Source organism: Sinocyclocheilus grahami, unplaced genomic scaffold, assembly GCF_001515645.1.
Source record: "Sinocyclocheilus grahami isolate Dianchi unplaced genomic scaffold, SAMN03320097.WGS_v1.1 scaffold621.1, whole genome shotgun sequence".
In the NCBI taxonomy this organism is placed as follows: Eukaryota; Metazoa; Chordata; class Actinopteri; order Cypriniformes; family Cyprinidae; genus Sinocyclocheilus; species Sinocyclocheilus grahami.
In genome coordinates this window covers 286,166-309,994 of record NW_015505800.1, presented here as the reverse complement: position 1 = coordinate 309,994, position 23,829 = coordinate 286,166, and the positions used below count along the sequence as shown (strand labels likewise).

At 39.5% G+C, this 23,829-nt stretch overlaps 1 protein-coding gene across 1 annotated transcript; it reads left to right on the top strand.

Annotated features, from left to right (window-relative positions):
• Window positions 1-27: 27 nt before the first annotated feature.
• LOC107557816 (tyrosine-protein kinase BAZ1B-like) lies at window positions 28-23,508 on the top strand. The gene is made up of 17 exons (XM_016241366.1): window positions 28-706; window positions 3,460-3,576; window positions 7,191-7,335; window positions 8,641-8,833; window positions 9,057-9,376; window positions 9,461-9,649; window positions 10,516-12,106; window positions 13,163-13,175; window positions 13,495-13,593; window positions 13,703-13,880; window positions 14,028-14,213; window positions 16,359-16,506; window positions 20,400-20,547; window positions 21,150-21,256; window positions 21,504-21,826; window positions 22,207-22,313; window positions 22,690-23,508. Exons 1-17 carry the CDS (start codon window positions 588-590, stop codon window positions 23,336-23,338), a joined length of 4,632 nt encoding a protein of 1,543 aa, XP_016096852.1. The 5' UTR covers window positions 28-587; the 3' UTR covers window positions 23,339-23,508.
• Window positions 23,509-23,829: the final 321 nt, after the last annotated feature.

Below are 23,829 nucleotides of genomic sequence, written 5' to 3'. Positions count from 1 at the left end.
ACTTATCCTTGCGTCGCTGCTTGCTACCGGGGTAACGGAGTTTTGAGGTTGTACTGAATGTTGCCGGCGTAGCAGGAACTCCCGCCATTTTTCAATCAGCTATAAACCCTCTTGTTTGTTTATGTAATCAGCAAGTCCCTCAAAACAATATCTACGCGGTCTATAGTCGCTGCGGACAGGGGATTGGTACGACGCTTTGGCCTGGAGAATCGTCTACAACACGGACCTGAGCGGCGTAAGAAAGCCCGCCATACCAGCTCTGACGGGCCGCCTGTCGCGCTTCCATCCCCGGCACCTTCCGTTCACTCCTTACGCTGTCTTCAGACATCCCACCATGACTCCACCGGCTCCCCCAAACCAGCGGATTTCACACGGGAGATACAACTGATCAACAAAACAGTACTTTTGTTTTCACGCGCTTCTTAAAAGTAAGTAAAGCAGCGCGCGCTAGCCTAGCCCGATGCTACGCCGCTGAGACGCGCGGTTTCACGGCATATTCAGTTCGAGCTGAGATTGAGCGGAGGAGGGGGGGGGGTTAGTTCAGTAGCTCACTTTGCAGACATATCCACTACCGCAGCAAGCCCGCGATGGCACCTCTACTAGGCCGGAAGCCGTACCCTTTGGTTAAGCCGCTGTCGGAGCCGCCGGGCCCAGCAGAGGAGGTGTTCATCATCGAGCACACTAAAGAGGCCTTCAGGAACAAAGAGTATCCTTTCTCACTGTCTCCTCTACCACTTGCAAGCACTAGACATACAAACACGTGCCTGCAGGACTCTCGATCCGTTGCTTCCACGCGGCTCGTGGAGTCTGAGCGCGTGCGAGCGCAGTGTGTCCGTTTAACGTATGCCTTTATTATTGTTTTCATCTTGCGCGCGGCATCGCATTGTAACGCTAACCGGCTAAAGGCGACCATGACGTTTAGATCAGCTGGGGCTTAACTCTTAAGACGGTGCTAAATGTTATATTTGTCTGATTTGGAGTACTGAAGCATGGCGAAATACGTATTGTTGAGGGGTTGTTGTTCTGTGTGCATTTTAGAGCGAGCTAGTGCTAGCGAGCTAGCTTCAGGACGCACAGTGTGTGTGTGTGTGTGTGTAACGTCTGGCTAACGTAAACAGTTTCTCATCCGAACTGCCATGACTCAATCTTGTGTAACACACACACGAGCGCGCATTTACAGCTCTGGGACATACCTGTGATGATGTGAGCTTATAGATTGATGCTCCCGAACAGCCAACCATCTGTTGAGCGAGACTGCGTAATAGTTATCTATATGCTGGGAGTGTGTTTATGATTGTATAAACAGTATTAGCTCAGGCTGCTGCTGCGCGAGATGGTTTTCGCGCGCCACGTGAAGTTGGTCATTTGGACAGGATGTGTAGAGATGAACTTTATGGCGTACGCAACCAAGGATATTCGGCATATGCTGTTTAATTAATATTTGTGAAACTAGTACTTGCTCCAGACATTATATTTGAATTGCTGTGTAAGCGTGTTTTTTTATTTATCCCACACAAAAGCTCTGATCTGACAGATATCACTGCACTAGGTTTCTAGAGAAGCTAAAAGGAAAGTGACCCGCGTGCTTGTTACGGAATCAGAAAGCTAGCCAATCAGAAACGTTTACTGCTTATCAATCACTGCGCTCTCGGGGATTATGACCAGTTACTTGAAGTTACTTTTAAAAGTAATGCATTACAATATTGCGTTACTCCATAAAGTAACTAATCGCGTTACCTTTTATGGAAAGTAATGCGTTACGTTACTTTTGCGTTACTTTTGGACGGGGCTTGCTTGTTTGTTTTTCAAATAAAAATAAAAAAGTTATATTTTTGGCAAATATAAAAGCCTTTTCAAACCAAAAGTGAAACGAATAAGCCTCAGGCTGAAGGGAAAGTAAATTCACATCCGTACAGTAGAACGCAGAAGAAGAGATTTCAACACACTTCAGCAGTAAATAAAAAAAGACACACAAGTGTTTGTCTAGAGTAATTTTTGCTTATTAGTACGGTTGAACTGGATCATCGAAGGACAGAAGCAAAGACATTGGTTAATAGAATGGGATTAAATGCATAAAGGATATTTGTGTTGTTTAACATTTAATTGTTGCAGGTTTGCGTCATATTCTGAGCCTTTTTTTAATTCATTTTGAGGAATACTGAATCTGTTTTTTTATTTTGTGAGCGTGATGAATTAATGCATATTCATATTTATTTTAGAACTACAGTAACATCTTCTGATTTCTCTCAACATGGGGACAGGAGAGCTGTCAATCAATAAATTGGAAAAAAAAGTAACTTGTGTTACTTATTTGAAAAAGTAACTCCGATATTCTCTTGTAAATTAAAAAGTAATGCATTACTTTACTAGTTACTTGACAAAAGTAATCTGATTACGTAACTTGTAATGCGTTACCCCCAACACTGATTATGCCATCTTGTTGGCCGCCTGGTCTGTGGAGTGAAGGCGTGTTGCTGAAAGAATGAAGGTTTTATTCAGATAGCAAAACGATTGAGTTTGAAGGTGAAGCTTATGTATATGAAAACTGTCTGTCTGACTCGTTCGTCAAGATTGAATCACGTGCTTAAACTTTACGTATGCTTTCAGTAGGTCCATCTCAGCACTTAAAACTAGACGATTTTCCATCATTTAGCGTGTGTTCTAGGTTTAAGTTTGTTCTAGATCTGCCGAATTGGTGTTTGAATCAAGCTTGGCTCAAGTTTTGAGTCAAAGTTTAGCATCTTAAGAGGTGTCATGTCATAGTGCTTTATACATAATGATAGAATAATACATCGGGTGATATATTGATTAATCCGATATTTATCTGCCACTAAATTTTGCTTGTCTGATTAACAGAAGTGTTATCCCTTCTGATAAGCATCATCCTTGTATCAGTTATAAAATCTACTGACATCCATGTCATAGTAAAAAAAAAAAAGTTTGAGTAATTTTGTCTAAATTTGTTTGCTGTCGTTAAACACCCAAGTTTCTAGATATACTGACATCCTGCATTTAAAGCCCTTAACGGGTGACCACTAATATTATGGTTTGATACACATTTATGTAACACGTGAACAGTGCAAAATTAACTTAAATACAAGTATTTATCTTGGCTCTGAAATGATTTCAATCTTTCAGAGTGCTTGTAATTACAATTTTACTGAGGCTGTTGTATTTTTGGTTACCATTACTGTTCTTAATTGCAAGTTTAGTTGTTTCATTAATTAATTCATGCGGGATCTGCTGCTGTTGGCCCTTTAATTATTGAGCTGCTGTGCTACACGCATGCATTAATTATGAATGAGGCTCTCTCAGACTATGGACAGCAGAGCTAACATCACTTGATCAGCTCTGCTTTGGAAGTACTGCTTGAGATTTTAGAAGTTTTAGAAGTGCTAGAAGCCATGTAGTGTTTGAGTGCGTTTTTTTGTTGTTGTTGTCCTTAACACTATTGTTCAGAGAGTATGAAGCTCGACTGCGCAGGTATGCAGAGCGGATATGGACATGCAAAAGCACTGGCAGCAGCCAGCTTACACACAAGGAGGCTTGGGACGAAGAACAGGAGGTCGCAGAGCTGTAAGTAACAACAACGAGTGGATGCGTGAGTGAATGAATGAACTTGGAGCATCAACAGTTGCTCTCAAAGTCTTATTCTGAATATGTAGTAGTTCTCAATATGTAGTAAGCTGTCAGTGCCTAACCTAGCATTTTGGGGTGTCTAAAGCACAGAAATGCTGAGTTAGGTAATCAGCTTGCTGGGTTTAAGCTATAGCTTTAGTCATATATTAAAAGAAACTAGGCCTTTTATTGTCAGTGTTTATGGCAGGGATTTATAGTTTGCTAAAAGACATTTTTTTTATAGTTTACTAAAAGAAACTAATAGACATTTAAGTTAAAAATAAATAAAAAAGTCAAAAGCACACTACGTAATTAGTCCAATTTAGCTAAGATTAAAATTTAAAACAGAAAATATAAAAATAAAAACTTGTTCAGAATATGAATAAAAGCTGTGATACTAAAATAATGCTGGTTTGTGGTCTTTGAACACCTGGAAATATCAGAATTTTACAATTGGAAAAGTCATGGAAATATTTTACCAATCTTCATAGAAGAATTGATTCAGTGCGACAGACAGTTTGAACTGATTCACAGAAATGTGTCTGAACAACTTGTACCAACACTGTTTTTGCTACTGACATTTGAATCGGAGAATCATTTGTCATGTCTGTCTCAACACATTTTATATCGTCAGCGGCATCACAAATTTTTCAGGATTTCGTCCTATTTTTCTTCCAGTATTTTATTTAATAGCTGTGCCCAGCCCTAAAATATTTTTGGTTTAAAATTTGTTCTTGCAATTTTAATAAAATGAGTAATCAGTAACAATTTAAAGGCACAGAAATTCACTGGGTGTGGGAACCCTTTATTTTCCAGCGTGTCTGCTGTGTATAGCAGAGAGCTTGTAAACTAAACTATTGTCAGGCTGTTGTGTTTAGGGAATGTCATATGACCAAATCTCTGCTCTCTCATTGGTGCATTTTTGCCTTCAATTCTCCATCCAATCTAATAAGTGAGTGTATAATTGATTGAGCCTTCAGCAGTCAGGGTAGATAACTACTCTTCTTTCCTACTTCGTAAAACAATAACTTCAAGTGAAAATCTGTGACCTTCTCAACTGATATGCGGACAGCTTTCTGTGTGGGTGTGAGTGACGGAGAGAAAACAGTTTAGTCTTATAAGCTGCTTATGTAACCAGACGCTTGTACACTCAGAGAACAGTTTGCTGTACAGACCATATAGAGCGGTATGCTGCTGTAAGGGTCAGTGTGTTTTTGAAGCTATTTTTACAGTTCATTCTTCATTCCTGTGTTTCTCATCTCCCTCTGCTGGTCATAAAGTGTATGAAGTTGTTGTGTTTTCATATGAGCTCCACTGGTTATTTTAACATGAATCCTCCCCAAATAAACGAAGGCCATATAGAAACGAGACATTATCAAATGCCAATGAAGGAAGACCTTCAAATGCCAATGAAGCATTTTGCAATATGTTTTGTGTATTTAGTTTTTTCTTAATTAAAATAACTTTGGGTTTTTGTGACTTTGTCCGTATCTTTTAATTTTGAAGTCATCTCTATAGCACTATGCTCTCACATGTCAACTCTTTACATTAAAGTTTTCTTATATGGCTGATAAGACTGTCACAACATAAATATTTTAGGTACCAGTGAAACGTCACATTTCTTGATTCCAAGCAAAAACTACTAGTCTAACTAATGGTGACATTATCAAATGCCAATGAAGGAAGACCTTCAAATGCCAATGAAGCATTTTGCAATATGTTTTGTGTATTTAGTTTTTTCTTAATTAAAATAACTTTGGGTTTTTGTGACTTTGTCCGTATCTTTTAATTTTGAAGTCATCTCTATAGCACTATGCTCTTACATGTCAACTCTTTACATTAAAGTTTTCTTATATGGCTGATAAGACTGTCACAACATAAATATTTTAGGTACCAGTGAAACGTCACATTTCTTGATTCCAAGCAAAAACTACTAGTCTAACTAATGGCGTTTTTCCACTGCGTGGTACGACTCGGCTCAGTACGACACGGCTCGGTTTGCGTTTCCACTGCAGTTCAGTACCGCTTTAGAGTGGGCGGGATTATTCACATGTCGTTTTAGTTGTGCCGCGACTCCTGAAAAAACGTTTTCATTCCGCATCACACGTCAAGCTCTCGCTGGAGCCGCTCCTCTGCTATCAACGAGAGGAACGTCTGTACTTCCTCAACAGACAACAAAACAGCCACTTTTTGGTTGTTAAAAAAGGTGCGCTTGTTCAAAACGGTTGCGTTCGATCCTTCGCTGGCTGTGCTGATTTAAATCTAGCAGTTCTGTTGTGTTTGTGTCGCAGGTAGTAACGATTCTTTCCAGCCAATCCGTGATCAGTAGAGTTTACACGTCACGTTTTGGTAATGGTACGGTTCACTTGGAACCTCAACCGAGGTGGTACTAAAAAAAAGTACCAGTTAGCAGGTACTGTACCCAGTGGAAAGCGCCATAATATAAAGTTCAAACATTATTAAAGACAAGTAAACAGTCAGTAATAAAATAAAAACAAATTACAAGCAATAGTACTAAAGAATACAATGTTGCAATAATGCTTTAAGTTTTCAGGAAGGTCTAATGGTAATATTCAGGTAAGAAATTGGGCCAGTGATAATTCTTTTCTTGAGCATCTTTCACGTTGACTATCAGCCAATCCTTTAGGCCCCGATGTACTTAAAGCAAAATCGAAGAACTAACTGATGTGACATAATTTCAAACAAAATCCAGCCAAAACGAAGTTCGTTTTGTTTGTTTTGGGAGTTCGAAAAGGCTTGCCAAAGCGAATTTTTCTGAAAAGTTCGTTCCAGCTGCAAAACACCTTCGTACTACCATTGGTCCGTGACGATTACGTCATAGGAGGTGTGCGTTGAGGCTCCGCCTTCTTTCACGCAGAACTCTTTGGGTTCATTTCGTCTGTGGAGTCCTTGGAGGTGAGATGTCTGCGGGTAAAAACATGAACACAGTGGAGAGCCGCTTTATAGTAGCAAATTAAGTTGTGCTTCTGATGAAGTGAGACACTGACACTGTTTTTCATGTTTAATATTGCTGATTGCTTTTGAGCAGTATATTGAATAAAGTGCCTTGTAAATACACGTGACGTGACTTCACGGGAGTGCTAATTTACAGAGCTTTCACAAACATACCCATGTTGCTTTGATCAGATTATTATAAAAAATATTCTTGCTGTTTTCTCCATTTTTGTTGTTTATTTTGTTACTGAGAGGAAAGTGCGCAGCACATATTTACATATTCATATAAACGTTGCTTTCAACAGAGTGGGTGGTGTTGGGATGTTCGATAACAGTATACACTGCTCACGTATTTCAAACTTCGTTTTACCGATAAACAGAACGAAAAGGAACTTTGTTTTGAGTATATCGGGGCCTTTAGAGTCTAGCTCTGCACTGGTTCAATAACTTGTTGAAAATCGTACATTTGAGGGGCTGTCACATACAATACAGGCTCTTTATTATATCATTATGGACAGGAGAATTTCTTTCATCAATTGTGGTAGTGTATTATCAGTTCAAAAGTCACTAAGTTTGTTTTAAACTTATGTAGCCATTGATTGTTTGATTTTTGGCAGGCTTCAGGAGGAGTATCCAGTGTGGTTTGAGAAGCCTGTTCTGGAGATTGTGCACCATAACACAGTATCTCTCGATAAGCTAGTGGATCTGGTCTGGCTGGAGATTCTCACCAAGTATGCTGTGGATGAGGAGTGCGACTTCTTGGTATGAACTTGGATTTAATATTTAGACTAATAAATGGAAAATTCCGAAAAAGTGGGGTAACATTGTCCTGGAAAACCTGCAAATGTCAAGGAATTTCAAAAGTTATTCTATAACAGTATAATTTTTCTTCTTCTGTCTACTTATGCTCAGTTCAAAGTATTTGCTTAGATCAAACCTACAATGGTAAAAGTAATATTTGTGTAACTCATGGAAAAAGCAAGTTTAGTTCCCATCTTTCTCCAATTCTTCTGTTCTCTCTTTATGGATGTGAAATCAACCCTCTACGGACACCTTGGCAATTGAATCACCATTGGCTAGTCAATTTTTTTTAGTTTACTCGCCAGACTGATAGATAGATAGATATATATATATATATATATATATATGTTTGTAAAATGGCAGTTTTTTTAAATATCTGAAAATGCACTCGTAACATCAGTCAGTCAAGCATTATATTATGATAATAAAGTACTATTTAATGATAGAACTTTAGTCATTAGAATTAAAACTTGATAACCATGTATGAATGCATATTAGTCATTTTAACTGAACTTAGGACTGGTGCTAGTGTTTTTTGGTCATTCAGTGTTTCTGTAAAAGAAAATTGGGAAAAAAAACTAACAAAAATACTGATAAGATAATGATACGAATTCTACTAATAAGAACAATATAAACCGCACTAAGAGCTGCTGGATTCATGAATCTTAATCAGATTGTGTGCGTTCGCTCGAACAGATTTGCTGAAATCAAAACCTGGACGATTATAGGTGAGCGCCAGCCAATGAGATTGCCGTTTGCGCATTAGTTCCGCCCACTACCGGAGAAAGCGGCAGTTCTTAAAAGCTGAAGAATTCCCAAGGAACACTGTTATTTTGACAGGAAAATGCAACAAAGAATATCGTTTACATGTAGCGCGTCAATTCTCTCTCTCTCTGCGTGTGTGTGTGAGACAAAGCGACGGCGAGTCGTGGGCTTTCACACTAGAGTTTACGGTACGTTAAATACAGGTGCGCTCCGCATCCATTCAGATGAACTGAAAAATGTCACAGATCAGTTGACTGAGTGAAACTCTGAAGCGCTCAGTCAGAGAGTGTTCGGCGAGTGAAAATATATCTGTGCTAAACTTATACTTAGCCTCCAACTCACACACTGGAGAGTAAAATCTGAGAATTTATTAGCCATTGGCTAATATTAGACATCATTTAGTCGCCCCGAGTGAAGATTTATTCGCGTATGCAAGTGATTTACTCGCAATGTAGAGGGTTGGAAATAGTAATTCTGTCTCTCTCTCTCTCTCTCTGTAAGGTTGGCAAGGATAAGACATTGCACGTGAAAGTGGTGAAGATTCATCCTCTGGAGAATCCTCCAGAAGAAAATGTGGAGAAAAAGATGGAAGGAGCTTGTGATTCTCCATCCAGTGATAAAGAGAATGCTAGTCAGGAGAACCTGAAGAAGGAGCCACAGTCCAAAGAGGAAGACAGCAGGAGAGAGAGTCTCTGTGAGTCTCAGTTGCTCTTCATGGTCATCCTCTTCATGATATCCTTCAATGTATTATAATAATATTTTTTGGTTCATATTCAAATGATCAATTTTTGTAATCTTTTATGCTACTATTTTTGTCACTTTGAATATCGATAAATACATTGAACCAGGATTGCATATAAAGATGAGTTTTTTGGTGAATTAAGAATTTAATAACAATATCTTTTTTTTGTCTGTAGCTGATAGGGCCCGCCGCTCACCCAGAAAACTCCCAACCAGTATGAAAGAAGAGAAGAAGAAATGGGTCATGCCCAAATTTCTGCCCCACAAGTATGATGTCAAACTTCTCAATGAGGACAAAGTGATAAGTGACGTCCCTGCAGACAGCCTGTTCAGAACTGAGCGGCCTCCCAACAAAGAAATAATGCGCTACTTCATCAGACACTATGCTTTGAGGTTGGGCTCAGGAGAGAGCGCCCCCTGGGTGGTGGAGGATGAGTTGGTGAAAAAATACAACCTGCCAAGCAAATTCAGCGACTTTTTACTGGACCCTCACAAGGTGGGATACATAAATGTGTGATGCTTTAGAAAAAAGTGTTTTTGTAGAAAATTGACTTGTTATATTAGATTTTCCTCTGTTTAGTTTTTGGCAGAACATCCTTCAGCTAAGAGGAAAAGCATGAGCTCACCGGAAGGTAAACCCAATAAGAAGCTGAAGACTGCGGAGACGGGAAAAGACAATGAGGGAGTAAACGTAAAAGGGGAAAAGAAGAAAAAGAAAAAAGATTCCCAGAACATTCCTCTCAGCCCAACCCTCTGGGGTCATATGCAGGTATGTATAATACTAACCAAAGCATAAAAGCACTCTTCACATGAATCACTCTAGATTCTATTAGTCTACTAAAAATAGTTTTTAATTGAGTTGGGTGTTCATGGATTGCTAAGCTACCAATGGGATACTCTGATAAGCGTAAAAATATATGGTACACAATTAGATTGAAAAACGATTCAATAGTATTAACCTAGACGGGGAAAATCAAATTTTTAAAAAGTCTCTCCTCTTTAGAATTTTATCACTGATTAAACTGAAAGATTGTATATGATTTTTATCAGTACTAATGTTGTTTCTTGTATGCTTTTGTATAATGATTGTTTCTTAAGAAAATGTTATATTATTGTAAATGATGTATGTTAAAATGATATTGTTAATGTTGCCATGAATATAGCCATTGTCGCTGATGTGGCGTTAAAGCATAAATAATTAAATAACCTAAACAGGGTATCATAATGTTGCTGTTTACTGTTTGGAACAGAATTCATGGCAGAATGCATGACTATGATGTCTTAAAATGCTGTCCAGGTGGTAGGGATGTTAATTAATGATCAATTAATTGGTGTTAATTAAACTCACTTTAGTACGGATACATATACTTTTGACCTGTTGACCTGCTCTCTTGATTGCTCAAAACAAATTTCTCCTAAGGGAGACAATAAAGGATAAACTAACTTTTGCAGTAGAAATAATATTTGGAATTTGAAACTTTTTTGTCATTTTTGTCTGTGAGGTGACTTGTAATTGGATGAAGAAAATCTTACATTCTTTAATGGTAATTTTGGGAGTTATTAATGTTTTTTTTTATTATTATTCATTAAATATTTGTTGGATTTATTTATTCTTCTGTATTTTCTTTTCTTCAGGTGAAGAAAGTTAATGGATCTCCTTTAAAAATGAAAAACTCGGGTACATCTAAGAAATGTGATGGGGAAAACATCCTCAGCACTCCAAAATCAAATAAAAAGCAGGGAGACAAAAAATCCACTGACCCCAAAAAGAGCCGCAAGAGTGGGGTCACCAAGACTCCCAATGGCCAGAAGCTCTCCAAAAAGGAGGACAAAAGTGCTGGAAGCTCCAAGAAACCCAAAATGAAGCAGATGACCCTTTTGGATCTTGCCAAAAGCCCACCTGCAGCAGCTAGCCCAAAAAAGCGAAGCCGAAGTTCAAGTACTGGCTCTGCTAAGCTGGGCAAACCGTTGCCGCCCATGGCCTTACATCTCCTTCGGTTTTACAAGGAGAATAAAGGCAAAGAAGATAAGAAGACCACTCTGTCCTCACTGGTGTCTAAGGCAGCAAAAACACTGTCCGCAGAAGATCGTGGCAGGCTTCCTGAGGAGCTGAAAGAGCTAGTTCAAAAACGCTGGGAACTACTTGAGCAGAAACGCCGATGGGCCCTTATGACCGAGGAGGAGAAACAGGATGTTCTGCGGCAAAAGCGCCAGGAAGTCAAGAAGAAACTGCGTGAGAAAGCCAAAGAGCGGAGAGAGAAAGAAATGCAGATGAGGCGGGAGATGTCACGCCGTTACGAAGACCAGGAGCTCGAAGGCAAGAGCTTGCCGACGTTCCGTTTGTTTGACATGCCAGAGGGTCTTCCCAACACCCTCTTTGGTGACATAGCCATGGTAGTTGAGTTCCTTCACTGCTACTCTGGCCTCCTGATGCCTGATGACCAGTATCCTATCACCTCCATCGCTCTGATGGAGGCTTTAGCTGGAGAGAAGGCGGGTTTCCTGTACTTGAACCGTGTGCTGGTGGTGCTGCTGCAAACACTTCTGCAAGACGAGCTGGCGGAAGGTTACAGTGAACTGGACATGCCGTTATCCGAGATTCCTCTTACCATGCACTCTGTATCCGAGCTGGTGCGCTTGTGTTTGCGGCCAACGGATGCCCATGAGGAAGAGAGCGCCCGTGGCTCGGATCACTGGCAGCCTGGTGCGGGCTACGATGACATGGTGAGCAGTGAGTTCTTGGAAAAGCTTGAGACGTCGGAGGTGTTTGAACTGACCTCTCAGGAGAAGGTCAGCCTGCTGGTGGCGCTGTGTCATCGTATCCTCATGACCTATTCGGTGGAGGATCACGTGGAGGCCACTCAGCAGCGATCGGCCGAGCTGTGGAGGGAGCGGCTTGCGACGCTTAAAGAAGTCAATGAACGTAAAAAGGCAGAGAAGCAGAAACGCAAAGAGCAGATGGAGGCAAAAACCGATTCTAGCGGAGATGTACTAATGAGTGCAGAGAAGAGGAAAGATTCAAATGTGAAAAAAGAGACGCCTAAGGTCCCAGCCAAAGTGGAACCAGAGCCGGAGGACATGATCAGCACAGTGAAAAGCAGACGCCTGATGTCCATTCAGGCCAAGAAAGAAAAAGAAGAGCAGGAACGGCAAAACAAAGGTGAGAGACGTGTGAAAGTAAAATCAGAATGCCAGGAAGTAGGTTCAAAGGAACAACTGGTTGAAGGTGAGGTTGCAGACTGTCTCGTATTTAGGGTTGAGAACCGAGGGCTATTTCTGTTTTTTGAAAAGAACCGGAACCGTGAGCTATTTCTACCTTTCGGTGCTGGTGCGACATGTGACCAAGCGCTGTGAGCAGCCTTGTGCCGGCGTTTCCCGTAAAGGATGTCACAAACTAAACAACAGAAACGCTGCACTGCCTCTTTAATTACTGAGCACATTGCTTCCCATGACGCGCACTTCACAGACGCGCTGAATCTTTAACTGCCGAACACATCGTTTTCCACGAGTGTACGCACACTCGCGTCTTTGATAACTGCACGTTGTTTTGTCTCACTACACGTACCGGCAGCGCGCAGGTCCTGCCACCACTAAATTACGAATCGGAACCGGAAAATTTCTAACGATACCCAATCCTACCCGTATTAGCCGGGACTTCCCGTATATTGGGCCTAATTGATTTGTCCCATACGTGACCTCCCTTATTCCGTTTATTGACTGCTACGCAGATCTAACCGCTGACTGATACAACAGCAGCAGTGCTGATCACGACACTTGAGAATGATCACAGGCACCTGTCATGATCCAATCACAGCCTAAATAACAGGCGCCTGATCAGTATATGTTTGAGGAAGGCTGCGGAATCCTCTGCCGGCTGGTGACTCATGCTAATGCAAATTCCGATCAATAAGGGAAGTCGTCTTTCACTATTGTAATGTTGTTAAATAGAGAGAAACATTTTACATTTAAGTAACTTCTAGCATATTCTTAACCTTGTAACTTATTCTTGAAACACAAAATGACCAGTAAAAGCACCAAAAGCAGCCCATATTAAATCTACAAGTTGTCTTTAATTAAAAAATATGCATTTTCATATATACCACACACACACACGTGTATGTGTATGTGTGTGTGTGTGTGTGTGTGTGTGTGTGTGTGCGTGTATTTATGTGTGTGTGTGTGTGTGTGTGTGTGTGTGTATATGTGTATATATATATATATATATATATCCCTTATTTTTAGATGAAAGACCACAACTGTCCCTTATTTTCCTATTCTGAAGTTCCCACCCCTAGGTGAGGATGGAGTGGTATTCCAGAAACCTGCAAAGAGTAATGGGGAAAAATTAAAACTTAAGAGGTGTAAGAAATAAAACCAGCAGCACTAGAGGAATGTAGGGTACAGAGGCAATGAAGACAGCCTGAAAGCGGCATGTTAGATGTGAAATGGCTAGAGATGTGTTAGATGTGTTTTCCCCCCTTTTAAAAAAAAATTGCAGTAAAATGGGTTGTGAAAGCAGGTTCATGCTGCGCAATAAATGCAATAAATTTCAATAAATGCTGACATCAGTATTGGGCAGCAACACAAATGCTTGTTCTTAAATTGTTTTCCCAGGTTTGTGTGTGACTCACAAAAAGACCTCGATGAACTAATAGAAAGTCTTCACCCTCAGGGAGTAAGAGAGAGTGAACTCAAACTCAGGCTTCAGGTTAAGTGAGTACACGCACATCTCCTTCCTCATGAAAACAGATATTTTCACACCTTACTTGCTCTCAATCCCAGTATAAATGGATTAATATTTAAGATGTTGTCTTTGTTTTAGTTACCAGGAAATCTTGCATTCCATCCATCTGACGAAAAAAGGTAACCCAGGCCTGAAGACCTGTGACGGATACCAGGAGCTGCTTAAATACTTGCGCAGTGACATTAACGAAGTAGCCTCCCGTCTCCAGAAAGGAGGCCTTGGAAACATGGAGGACACATCTGAATTTGAGGAGAGGGTGAGAGACATTAAGACTACATGTGGTGGGCACTATAACCAATATAATTTTATCATGGTATGGTAATTGTATATGTTACTGGCCAGCCCTGCTGCATGGATATCTCCACCACTTTGAACCTACCTGACTTTTCACTTGTGTTTTCAGGTGCATGACTTGGAGAAGCTGCAGGACTTTGGGGAGTGTGTGATCACACTACAAGAGAGCGTGATCAAGAAGTTTCTGCAGGGCTTCATGGCACCCAAACAGAAGAAGAAAAAGAAGACCGGGGGAGAGGAGAGCACGACGGCAGAGGAAGTGGATGATCAGAAGAGACTGGCTGAAGAGGCCAGGGTGAGTGTGTGTGATCAATGGGGTTTCAAGTTACTAACACTGCAGTAGCTAATTTCATGATTCTCAATACCATAGCCAAAAGTATATAATATAGGCCAAACTGCTTTATTTAAAAGTGAAATATGACTGTAAATAATAACTAATTAAAACAATGGTATGTATTCATGTCCTAATGAAGTGAACATTGTAGGCACTGAATGAACAAGCAGAAATAAAGGGAAAAGAAACTAATTTGTCTGCATTAGTACTAGCAAAAGCATGAGAAGATGAGAAAACAGACACCAAGGCTGCATTTAATTTATCAAAAAGAAACCATTCTTATCAAAAACAGTTATGCTGTGTTTTTGTGGAAACTGCGATATATTTTTTTTCGGGATTCTTTGAATAGAAAATTCAAAAGAACAGCATTTATTTAAAAGGGGTCATATGATGCGATTTAAATTTTTCGTTTCTCTTTGGAGTGTTACAAGCTCTTGGTGCATAAAGAAGATCTTTAAAGTTGCAAAGACTAAAGTCTCAAATCCAAAGAGATATTCTTTATAAAAGAGTCAACCACGCCTACCTAAAACGTCTCGTTCTAACACGTCCCCACATGTCTACGTCACGATGTGGGAAGATTTGCATAACGCCGCCCAAATGTTCACGCAAAGAAAGAAGGCGTAACTTTTATTCTCGCTGTAGTATTGTTGCTGCCGCCATGTCATGAAGACGCTGTGTGTTATGTTGTGAAAGCGAAATTACTTTGTTTGGCATTCCAAAAGCGGAACCGACTAGAAATCAGTGGTTAAGTTGTATTTACAACACTGTTCCAGAACAGTTCTACCCAAATATTCAGATATTTGTTTCTTGATCCTGGTAGAGTAGACTACAATGCCGGCTGTTCTGACACACAGACTGTAAGTATGTTTTTTTTTATATTAAAGAATTTGCCACTGATGATTCAAACGCGAGTTTTGAGCGGTGTAGAGTAGCCCTTGTTGTTTGTCATTTCACCGATCACAAATGCAGAAATGGTTTTGTTTACGCAGCGCGATGCAACGTGTAAAAAGACAGTATAAGTCATTATAATCCGTAATGGAGTCCCCACTGGATGCAACAAATGCCTCGTTTATAATGGGTTTTAATGTTTTTGTCTCGTCCCTCCGGCCGGACAAGGCATCACAGTATGGTAGGGGCGTAACATTTCCGTCACACGCTTGAGGTATTCGGCCAATCACAATCCGCTGGATAGCTGGCCAATCAGAGCACACCTCGCTTTTCAGATCGATAAGCGGGGCATAGAAAGGAGAAACAATAATGTACAGAATGTGGAAAATAATGTTTTTTGTTTTGTTTTTTTTTTACCTTAAAGGGTTAGTTCACCCAAAAATGAAAATTAGCTTGTGTTTTACACCCCCGAGGCATCCTAGGTGTATATGACTTTCTTCTTTCAGACGAATCCAGAGTTATATTAAAAATTGTCCTGGCTATTCCAAGCTCTATCATTGCAGTCAGCGGGTGTTGCAGTTGAACAGTCCACAAGTCGTCAAATAAAGCGCGCACATCCATAATAAAACGTGCCGCGTACAGCTCCGGGGGATGAATAAAGGCCTCCTGTAGCGAATCCATGAGTTTTTGTTCTGCCGGAACTGCTTCAGTGTATGACAGTCAGTGGAAGTGAGAGAAAAGTGTTTATTACGTTTGAAATATGGATGTTTTTCTTTAAAAAAAAACACATGGATTCGCTACAGGGGGCCTTTATTTGACGACTTGTGGACTGTTCAACTGCAACACCCGCTGACTGCAATGATAGAGCTTGGAATAGCCAGGACAATTTTTTTATATAACTCCGACTGGATTCGTCTGAAAGAAGAAAGTCATATACACCTAGGATGCTTCGAGGGTAAGTAAAACACAAGCTAATTTTCATTTTTGGATGAACTAACCCTTTAAACCGCATAAACACATTTCATGACACCAAATACACAAAATATTATTTTTAGCAACATGCCAATATGTTTCCAAATATCACAAGTTCTATATAGAACATGTATTCAAAAGAAGAATAAACAATTCTAGAAGTAAAGAGCCCAGACTTTTGAACGGTAGTGTATGTGTGTTCACATTCACACTAGACTAAACTTCTTGTGCATTTTGACTTTCTAGGTAGCAACAGCGGTGGAGAAGTGGAAAACTGCCGTTCGTGAAGCTCAGACTTTCTCTCGCATGCATGTTCTGCTCGGCATGCTGGATGCCTGCATCAAGTGGGATATGTCTGCAGAGAACGCTCGCTGTAAAGTGTGCCGCAAGAAAGGTGAGACACCTGAAGAACAACCTCAAATGCTGTGAATTATTATTTGATGTGTGCGTTTTAGAGTGTTAAACATTTTATACAGTGGCAAAAGTTTGGACATCATAAATAGGGCTCTATGCTTACTTTCCTTTACAAGTGCTCCTAATTAAAAAAATTTAGGAGCACAGTCAAAAAAAATCGGGAGCACCTTCTGATCAATATTATGAGGTGATAATTTTTTACCTTTTGTAATGGCATTTTTTTTCTAATTTTATTGAAAGTGTCATCTTTTGTCAAATTCAAAAATGTATAAGCTTTTTCAAAATTTCAAATCAAAATAGAATAAGAATAATTTTAAAGATCAAATTAAATCCGTATTAACAAAATGAATTTGCACTACAGAGGTGGCAAAGAAGAACACGAAAGTGGCATGTAGGTATATTCACAGACGTTTAATGAGGTGGCATGAGTGTAATTAAATTCATGTTGCGATGAATGTTTTAAATATACATTTTCAATAGAAATATTAAATGATTTACTTTAATAATAGAAATATTATTTCTATTTAATAATATAAATATTAAATGGTACTTTAAAAATTAAATTAAAACTGCCAGTAGGTGGCGGCAGGTCACTGATTTTATCAGTGAATCATTCATTCAATTGATTCATTCGAACGGCTGATTCACGGGCAAAGCAAATGACTGTCTTTATGAATGGGCAATTGAATCATTGACTCACTAGATTAGTTTAAAAATGCACGTTCATTCATAAATGAAACCCAGCTGTGTTTGGTTGGAGATGCGCAGCGGCTCAGCTGTGATTGTTTGAAACAATTTTCGTTGATGAAATAGAGCGAAATCAGGCAAACGTGTTGTAGTCAGACAATATAAGTCACTTAATATTAACTTCTATAACTGTTGTATAAAATCAATATCACATTTGCAAACTCCCTTAATAATCATTAAAAGCTGTCACTCACCTGAGTTCATCACAATCTCACAAAGTTCCATTATAATCAACGAAGTTTCTACACTGCACAATGTATCTCTTATTTACACTTTGTTTGTTATAGGGATGTAACGATTCCCTCAACTCACGATTCAATTCACGATTTAGATTTCACGATTCGATTTGATTCACGTTTTTTTTTTTTTTAAACAAAATGAGATTTAAGACAAATTATAAATGTGTCCTTTTATTATTGCTTGGACAAAGAGATGCGCAGCGGCTCAGCTGTGATTGTTTGAAACAATTTTCGTTGATGAAATAGAGCGAAATCAGGCAAACGTGTTGTAGTCAGACAATATAAGTCACTTAATATTAACTTCTATAACTGTTGTATAAAATCAATATCACATTTGCAAACTCCCTTAATAATCATTAAAAGCTGTCACTCACCTGAGTTCATCACAATCTCACAAAGTTCCATTATAATCAACGATGTATCTCTTATTTACACTTTGTTTGTTATAGGGATGTAACGATTCACTCAACTCACGATTCAATTCACGATTTAGATTTCACGATTCGATTTGATTCACGTTTTTTTTTTTTTTAACAAAATGAGATTTAAGACAAATTATAAATGTGTCCTTTTATTATTGCTTGGACAAAATGTTGCACGTTTCTTTGTGAAATTGAAATATAACACTATAATAATATACTAATATGGCACTTGCGTATTATTGCTCCTTTTGTTGGTTTTGATTGCTTTTATTGTCCTCATTTGTAAGTCGCTTTGGATAAAAGCGTCTGCTAAATAACAAAATTTAAATATAGGCTAATGTAAATGTAAATAACAAAACTAAATTGAAATTTTAAAACAAGCCCCAAATCAAATGAGTAACACAAATAAAAAAAATCGCTTCATATAAACAAAATAAGGCTTTGTCTGTGCTCTTTCCATTTAAAATGAGACAACCACTGCATTTTAATCATGGTCCAAACAAAAGATGCTGCATACATGCAACATGAACACTTTTTAATCTAAATTAGGTTGTATAATTTCGAAATCTGAAGCAAAAACAGAATTTGACTTCAGTTTTGTGAAACTATACATAAAAAATATCTGCATGAAAGCTGAGCTGAATGAGACGCAGATTCACTCTCTGCCAGCAGGTGGCGCTTAAAGCATTTCCTTGGTTTCCGCTGTAAACAAAGCAGTGCTGCACTTATGAACTTTAAAGGGGTCATATGATGCTTTTTTTAAAGATCATTATTTTGTGTATTTGGTGTAACAGAATATGTTGACATGCTTTAATGTTCAAAAAACACATTATTTTTCAAAAACTGTACATTATTGTAGGTCCTCTGTGCCCAGCCTCTCTCAAATGCTTCGTTTTCTACAAAGTCCCTCCTTCAGACAAGCACAGTCTGCTCTGATTGGCCAGCTGACCCAGTGCATTGTGATTGGCCGAACACTGCAAGCACTCGTCGGAACTGTAACGCCCCTTAGCTGCTTCAACACTAACTGCGGTTACTGAAACCACGCCTTCTTTCTTTGCGTGAACATTTGGGCGCATTATGCAAATATTTCCACATAGTGAGGTAGATATGTGGGGGCGTGTTAGAACGAGCCGTTTTAGGGGGGCGTTGCAGAGTCTTAACTTTTATAAAGAAGATCTCTGGTTTTGAGACTTTAGTCTTTGCAACTTCAGGGATCTTATCTATGCACAATCAGCTTGTAACACTCCAAAGAGAAAGGAAAACTTGAAATCGCATCATATGACCCCTTTAATAAGTATTATACAGAGGCAAGACGAAAAGAAAAAATACCATACTTTTCTGAAGACAGTAAGTTCCCCTCAGACATACATTCATATAAACTCCTAATTGAATCACGATTTGTTTAGCATCTCAACCGATTTGAATCGTCACATATTTGAATCGATTTTCAACCGGCTCGTGGTTAATCGTTACATCCCTAGTTTGTTATAATGAGAGGATTCGTAAGCTTGTATAACTCAGCATGAACACAACTCCAGTGTGGATTCTGATTAACATTGCGTGAAAGGAATCAAGAGATATGTCTGTGATGCATTACTCAACGCTGCAAAAACACTTTGTAAAGTAGTAAAGTGCTTCCCTGAGCACAAACACACATGCTGATCGAGTCAGTCGCACTGGTGCTCCTAAATAGTTTTTCATAGTCGCACACAGTAGTTTTCAGTCACAAATGCACTGTAGAGCCCTGATAAAAATCATCAAAACTATGAAATGACACATTGCAACATGAGAATTATATAGTGACCAAAAAATTTATATTTATTAATTTTCAGAGTTGCCACCCTTTGTCTAGATTCCAACCCTGTGCACTCTGGACATTCACTCAACCCACTTTATTAGTTGCATCCTGCAATGCTTTTTAAAAAGCATTGAACAAGTTAATCATAAACCTAAAATTAATTAAAAAAAATTTTTTTTAAAGTTCGAAGTCTCATGTTGGCACAGTTGATATTGGTCTATATATGGTCAAATTTCAAGTGTGTTCTGACTTTTGTATGGTCACATTCAGTGTTTCACATTAATTACCTAGACTGCAGTGGCCTTCCATGGTTTTTAACAAAAATATACACTTCCCAGTCTCTCAATTGATGCATTCAATTTGAAAATGTGCAAAAATTCATTTCAAGGTCCACCCACCATAGTCTCTTGAAAACGTGGGAAACACTACTGTATGTGAACCAAAAGATCTTCAGACTCTGACCGCAGAGAGTAGTTACTTTACACCTTTAGAGTATGAAATCTAAAGTGAAATGCACAAGGGACTGAATGACCATCAAAGAGAGAATGTCTGAGATTTAAACGGCACCTGTTGCTGTAATATGAGCGGCACGCAAGAGGAAGTACTGCGTGGTAACAGGAAGATTTAACATGTAATTGATCTGGTTTATGATTGTCTTTCTCTGTAGGAGAGGATGATAAGTTGATTCTGTGTGATGAGTGCAATAAAGCCTTCCATCTGTTCTGTCTGCGGCCGGCACTATACCGTATACCGGCAGGTGAGTGGCTCTGCCCAGCCTGTCAGCCAACCATCGCGCGACGCAGCTCAAGGGGCAGGTAAGAACATGCAGACACTGGGCCTCTTTCATTAAACTTTTGTCATTTGTGTGTATGTTAATGAATTCCAGTAATTCGGAGGTGTGCATGCTTATTTACAATTAGCATAATCCCAGCCCATGTACTACTTTGTGTGAATTGTGTGTACAGGAATGTTGTGGGATCTTGGGACTCCCTTCTTAGGTCTGGCCGCAGTATATTGTATAAATGCAATGGAGACTAATTAGCCATATGCCTAAAGATTACTCAATGAAAGTGTTAGGCTTGCAGATACTACTGGTGCTCATAATAGGCTAATACCCCCTTCATTGCGGACAGCTAAGCTAAAGTTTAACCTCAATAAGATTACCTAATTCTGTGAAGATAAACTTGTTAAATATTATTACATATAGATGCAATGTCATCAAGTTTGCCTAAAAGAAAACAAAACATTTGGATGTTTTAAGCACCATTTAGACATTGTTCGGTGCTCATATGTTTTTTCCAGCGTTACTGCTATAAATAAGGCCTAGTCGTTCAGGGTTTGCTTAATTTTAAGTTTTTGTTCGTAGTTTTATATGCTCAAAGTTCCTCAGAATTAATTTACACATTTCTGTTTGCAGAAATTATAATGAGGACACTGAGGAAGAGGAGGATTCAGAGGAGGAAGACGAAGAAGACTCTGAAGAGGAAGAATCAGAAGAAGAATACAGGGACACGGGCCACAGCTGTGAGTGGCATTCTGAGAGCTTTGAAAACTGTTTTCATTAGGGGTGGGGGGGATTATTATCATCATCATCATTATTATTTGTTTGTTTAGTTTTTTTCCTACGCAAGAATATTTTGGGAGAAAAGGGAGATCAACTACCTTGTTTATCAAATGTACTGTATCATCATGATATGCTTAAGGGCTTGAAACTTTGTCTTATAAGTTTCGGCACAAACTCTAGGTTTGACTGTTTGTTTGGTTGTCACAGTGAGACCTAGGAAGAAGGTGAAGTCGTCTTTGAAGCCCAAAGTGCAGAGTAAACCACCACAGAAGAAGCATTCGCCTTCTAGTGCCAAACCAGCTCTCAGACCTGCTTCCAAGCCAGATCCAAAACCTTCTCTCAGACCTGCGTCCAGACCAAATCCAAAACCTTCTCTCAGATCTGCTTCCAGACCAGATCTTAGACCTGCTCCCAAATCTGCTTCCAACCCAGACCCTAAACCTGCATCCAAAATTGATCCTAAATCTGCTCCCAAACAATCGCCTAAATCACGACCTGGACCAAGCAACCCTGCAGACATCGATGAGCTGGTGAGTAAAACAAGATATGTGAAAGTGTGGTGTGTTTAATGCCTTTCTCATACACAGCATTTGACTATTTGCAGTAAATATTTTAGTTTAATATTGAAGTGTTGTATACATTTTGATAAATGTTGGATGCTCAAATTCTTGATTTTGCAAATGCTTTGCAAATAGGTTCAGCAGAATAATTAAAAAGCACCTGTTGAAAAAGAACAGTTTGTTCAGAAAAAGAACAGTTCGTTTATTAACAAGCGTTTCACGGTGTGCTGAAGCAAAAAAACAACAACAACAACATGTAAATTAAAAAAATAGTGTAGAGGGAATAGTTTGTATTGTCACCATTAGGCACCATATACAAGTGTTTCTTAAGTGTTGTTAATCATGTGCAGGTCCGACAGAGCTCCAAGCCTCTATCAAAGAAACAAGCTATTGAGCTGGAGAAATGTGAGGAGATCCTTCAGAAGCTGATGAAATACAGACACAGCTGGCCCTTCAGGTACACTCTCACAAGACCTCATGATTGATTTTGTCACTTGTAATTTACAAATATCACAATTAGTCTCGTAACATTTAATTTAAAAAGATGTTTAGATTTTAAGTGTTTACTTTATTAATTCTTAGTGTTTCAGTGTTTTTCATTATTAATTCATGAATTGGTGTTAGTTTGTTATTTGGTGATATGGAGAATTATGAAACCTGTCAGGGTGTTCTTCAACTTATAATAGTTTGATGTAGTGACGAGCCTAATTACTATTTGGTGATTAGTGTATCATTAATACAGTTAAATGATGCATATAAATAAGTGAAGCAGTTTAACTGAGGAGATTATTGAAAGTAGTCAAGACATAACATATTCTCTTCTTCTCATCCAGGGAACCCGTATCTGCTGAAGAGGCCGAGGATTATGGGGACATCATCAGCTGCCCGATGGACTTCACCACCATGCAAGATAAGTTCAAATCCTCCCAGTATCAGAGCGCCAGCGATTTCATTGAGGATGTGAAGCTCATCTTCTCAAACGCAGAAGAATACAACCAGCCCAACAGCAACGTCCTGACCTGCATGGCACGCACAGAGCAGGCATTTATCGAGCTAGTGCAGAAGAGCCTCCCTGGGATCGGCTACCTGCGACGCAGAACGCTCAAACGCCAGGCCGCTCACTCCGAAGAGGATGACGACGAGGAGGAGGAGGAGGAGGAGGAAGAAGAGGAGGAGGAGGAGGGCAGGAGGAAGATACAAAATGGGAAGCAAGGGAGAGCCAGACAGACCAGACCGCGCGGTGGACAACGAAACCAAGCTGACAGTGAAAGTGAGGAAGATGAGGAGGAGGACAAGTTTGTGAGAAGGAAGAGCAAGCGGACAAATCGCAAAGATTATCGGGAGCAGGACAGCGACAATGAGAGGGACAGCAGGAGAACTGGATTGAGGCGGACTGTACGAGGTGTGACTGGTGACAAGGAGGCCAGCAGTGACGAGGACTCGGGCGTCCAGCGACATTCCAAGAGGCTCAAACGCTCATGAAGACCAGGGTGCTTTTTTTGTGTTCTTTGTATTCATTTTCGTACCCCCTCCTTATTAATTAGAAGGCGAAACGGGCCGCCCCATACCCACTGCATATCGGACCGAATCTTTGCTCACCCCGATGTAGATGTTTCTGTTTATTTTACTTTTTGGAAGTTTTTATGTTAATATCAGAGGCTCAAACGCTCATGAAGACCAGGGTGCTTTTTTTGTGTTCTTTGTATTCATTTTCGTACCCCCTCCTTATTAATTAGAAGGCGAAACGGGCCGCCCCATACCCACTGCATATCGGACCGAATCTTTGCTCACCCCGATGTAGATGTTTCTGTTTATTTTACTTTTTGGAAGTTTTTGTTAATATCGGAGAAAACTGATTTATATTTGTAAGTTGATTAATAATGGTGACACTTGGTTTTTCAACCTGAAGATTTGCATTGAAAAAGAGATGTCATCTCCTTGAGCTCTTAAGACTTTTTCATTTGATATTTGGA

Coding starts and splice junctions, on each gene's coding strand:
- LOC107557816 (XM_016241366.1), top strand. CDS start 588: ATGGCACCTCTACTAGGCCGGAAGCCGTACCCTTTGGTTAAGCCGCTG. Junction 707..3,459: donor GAGGCCTTCAGGAACAAAGA/GTATCCTTTCTC, acceptor ACTATTGTTCAG/AGAGTATGAAGCTCGACTGC. Junction 22,314..22,689: donor AGACACAGCTGGCCCTTCAG/GTACACTCTCAC, acceptor CTTCTCATCCAG/GGAACCCGTATCTGCTGAAG.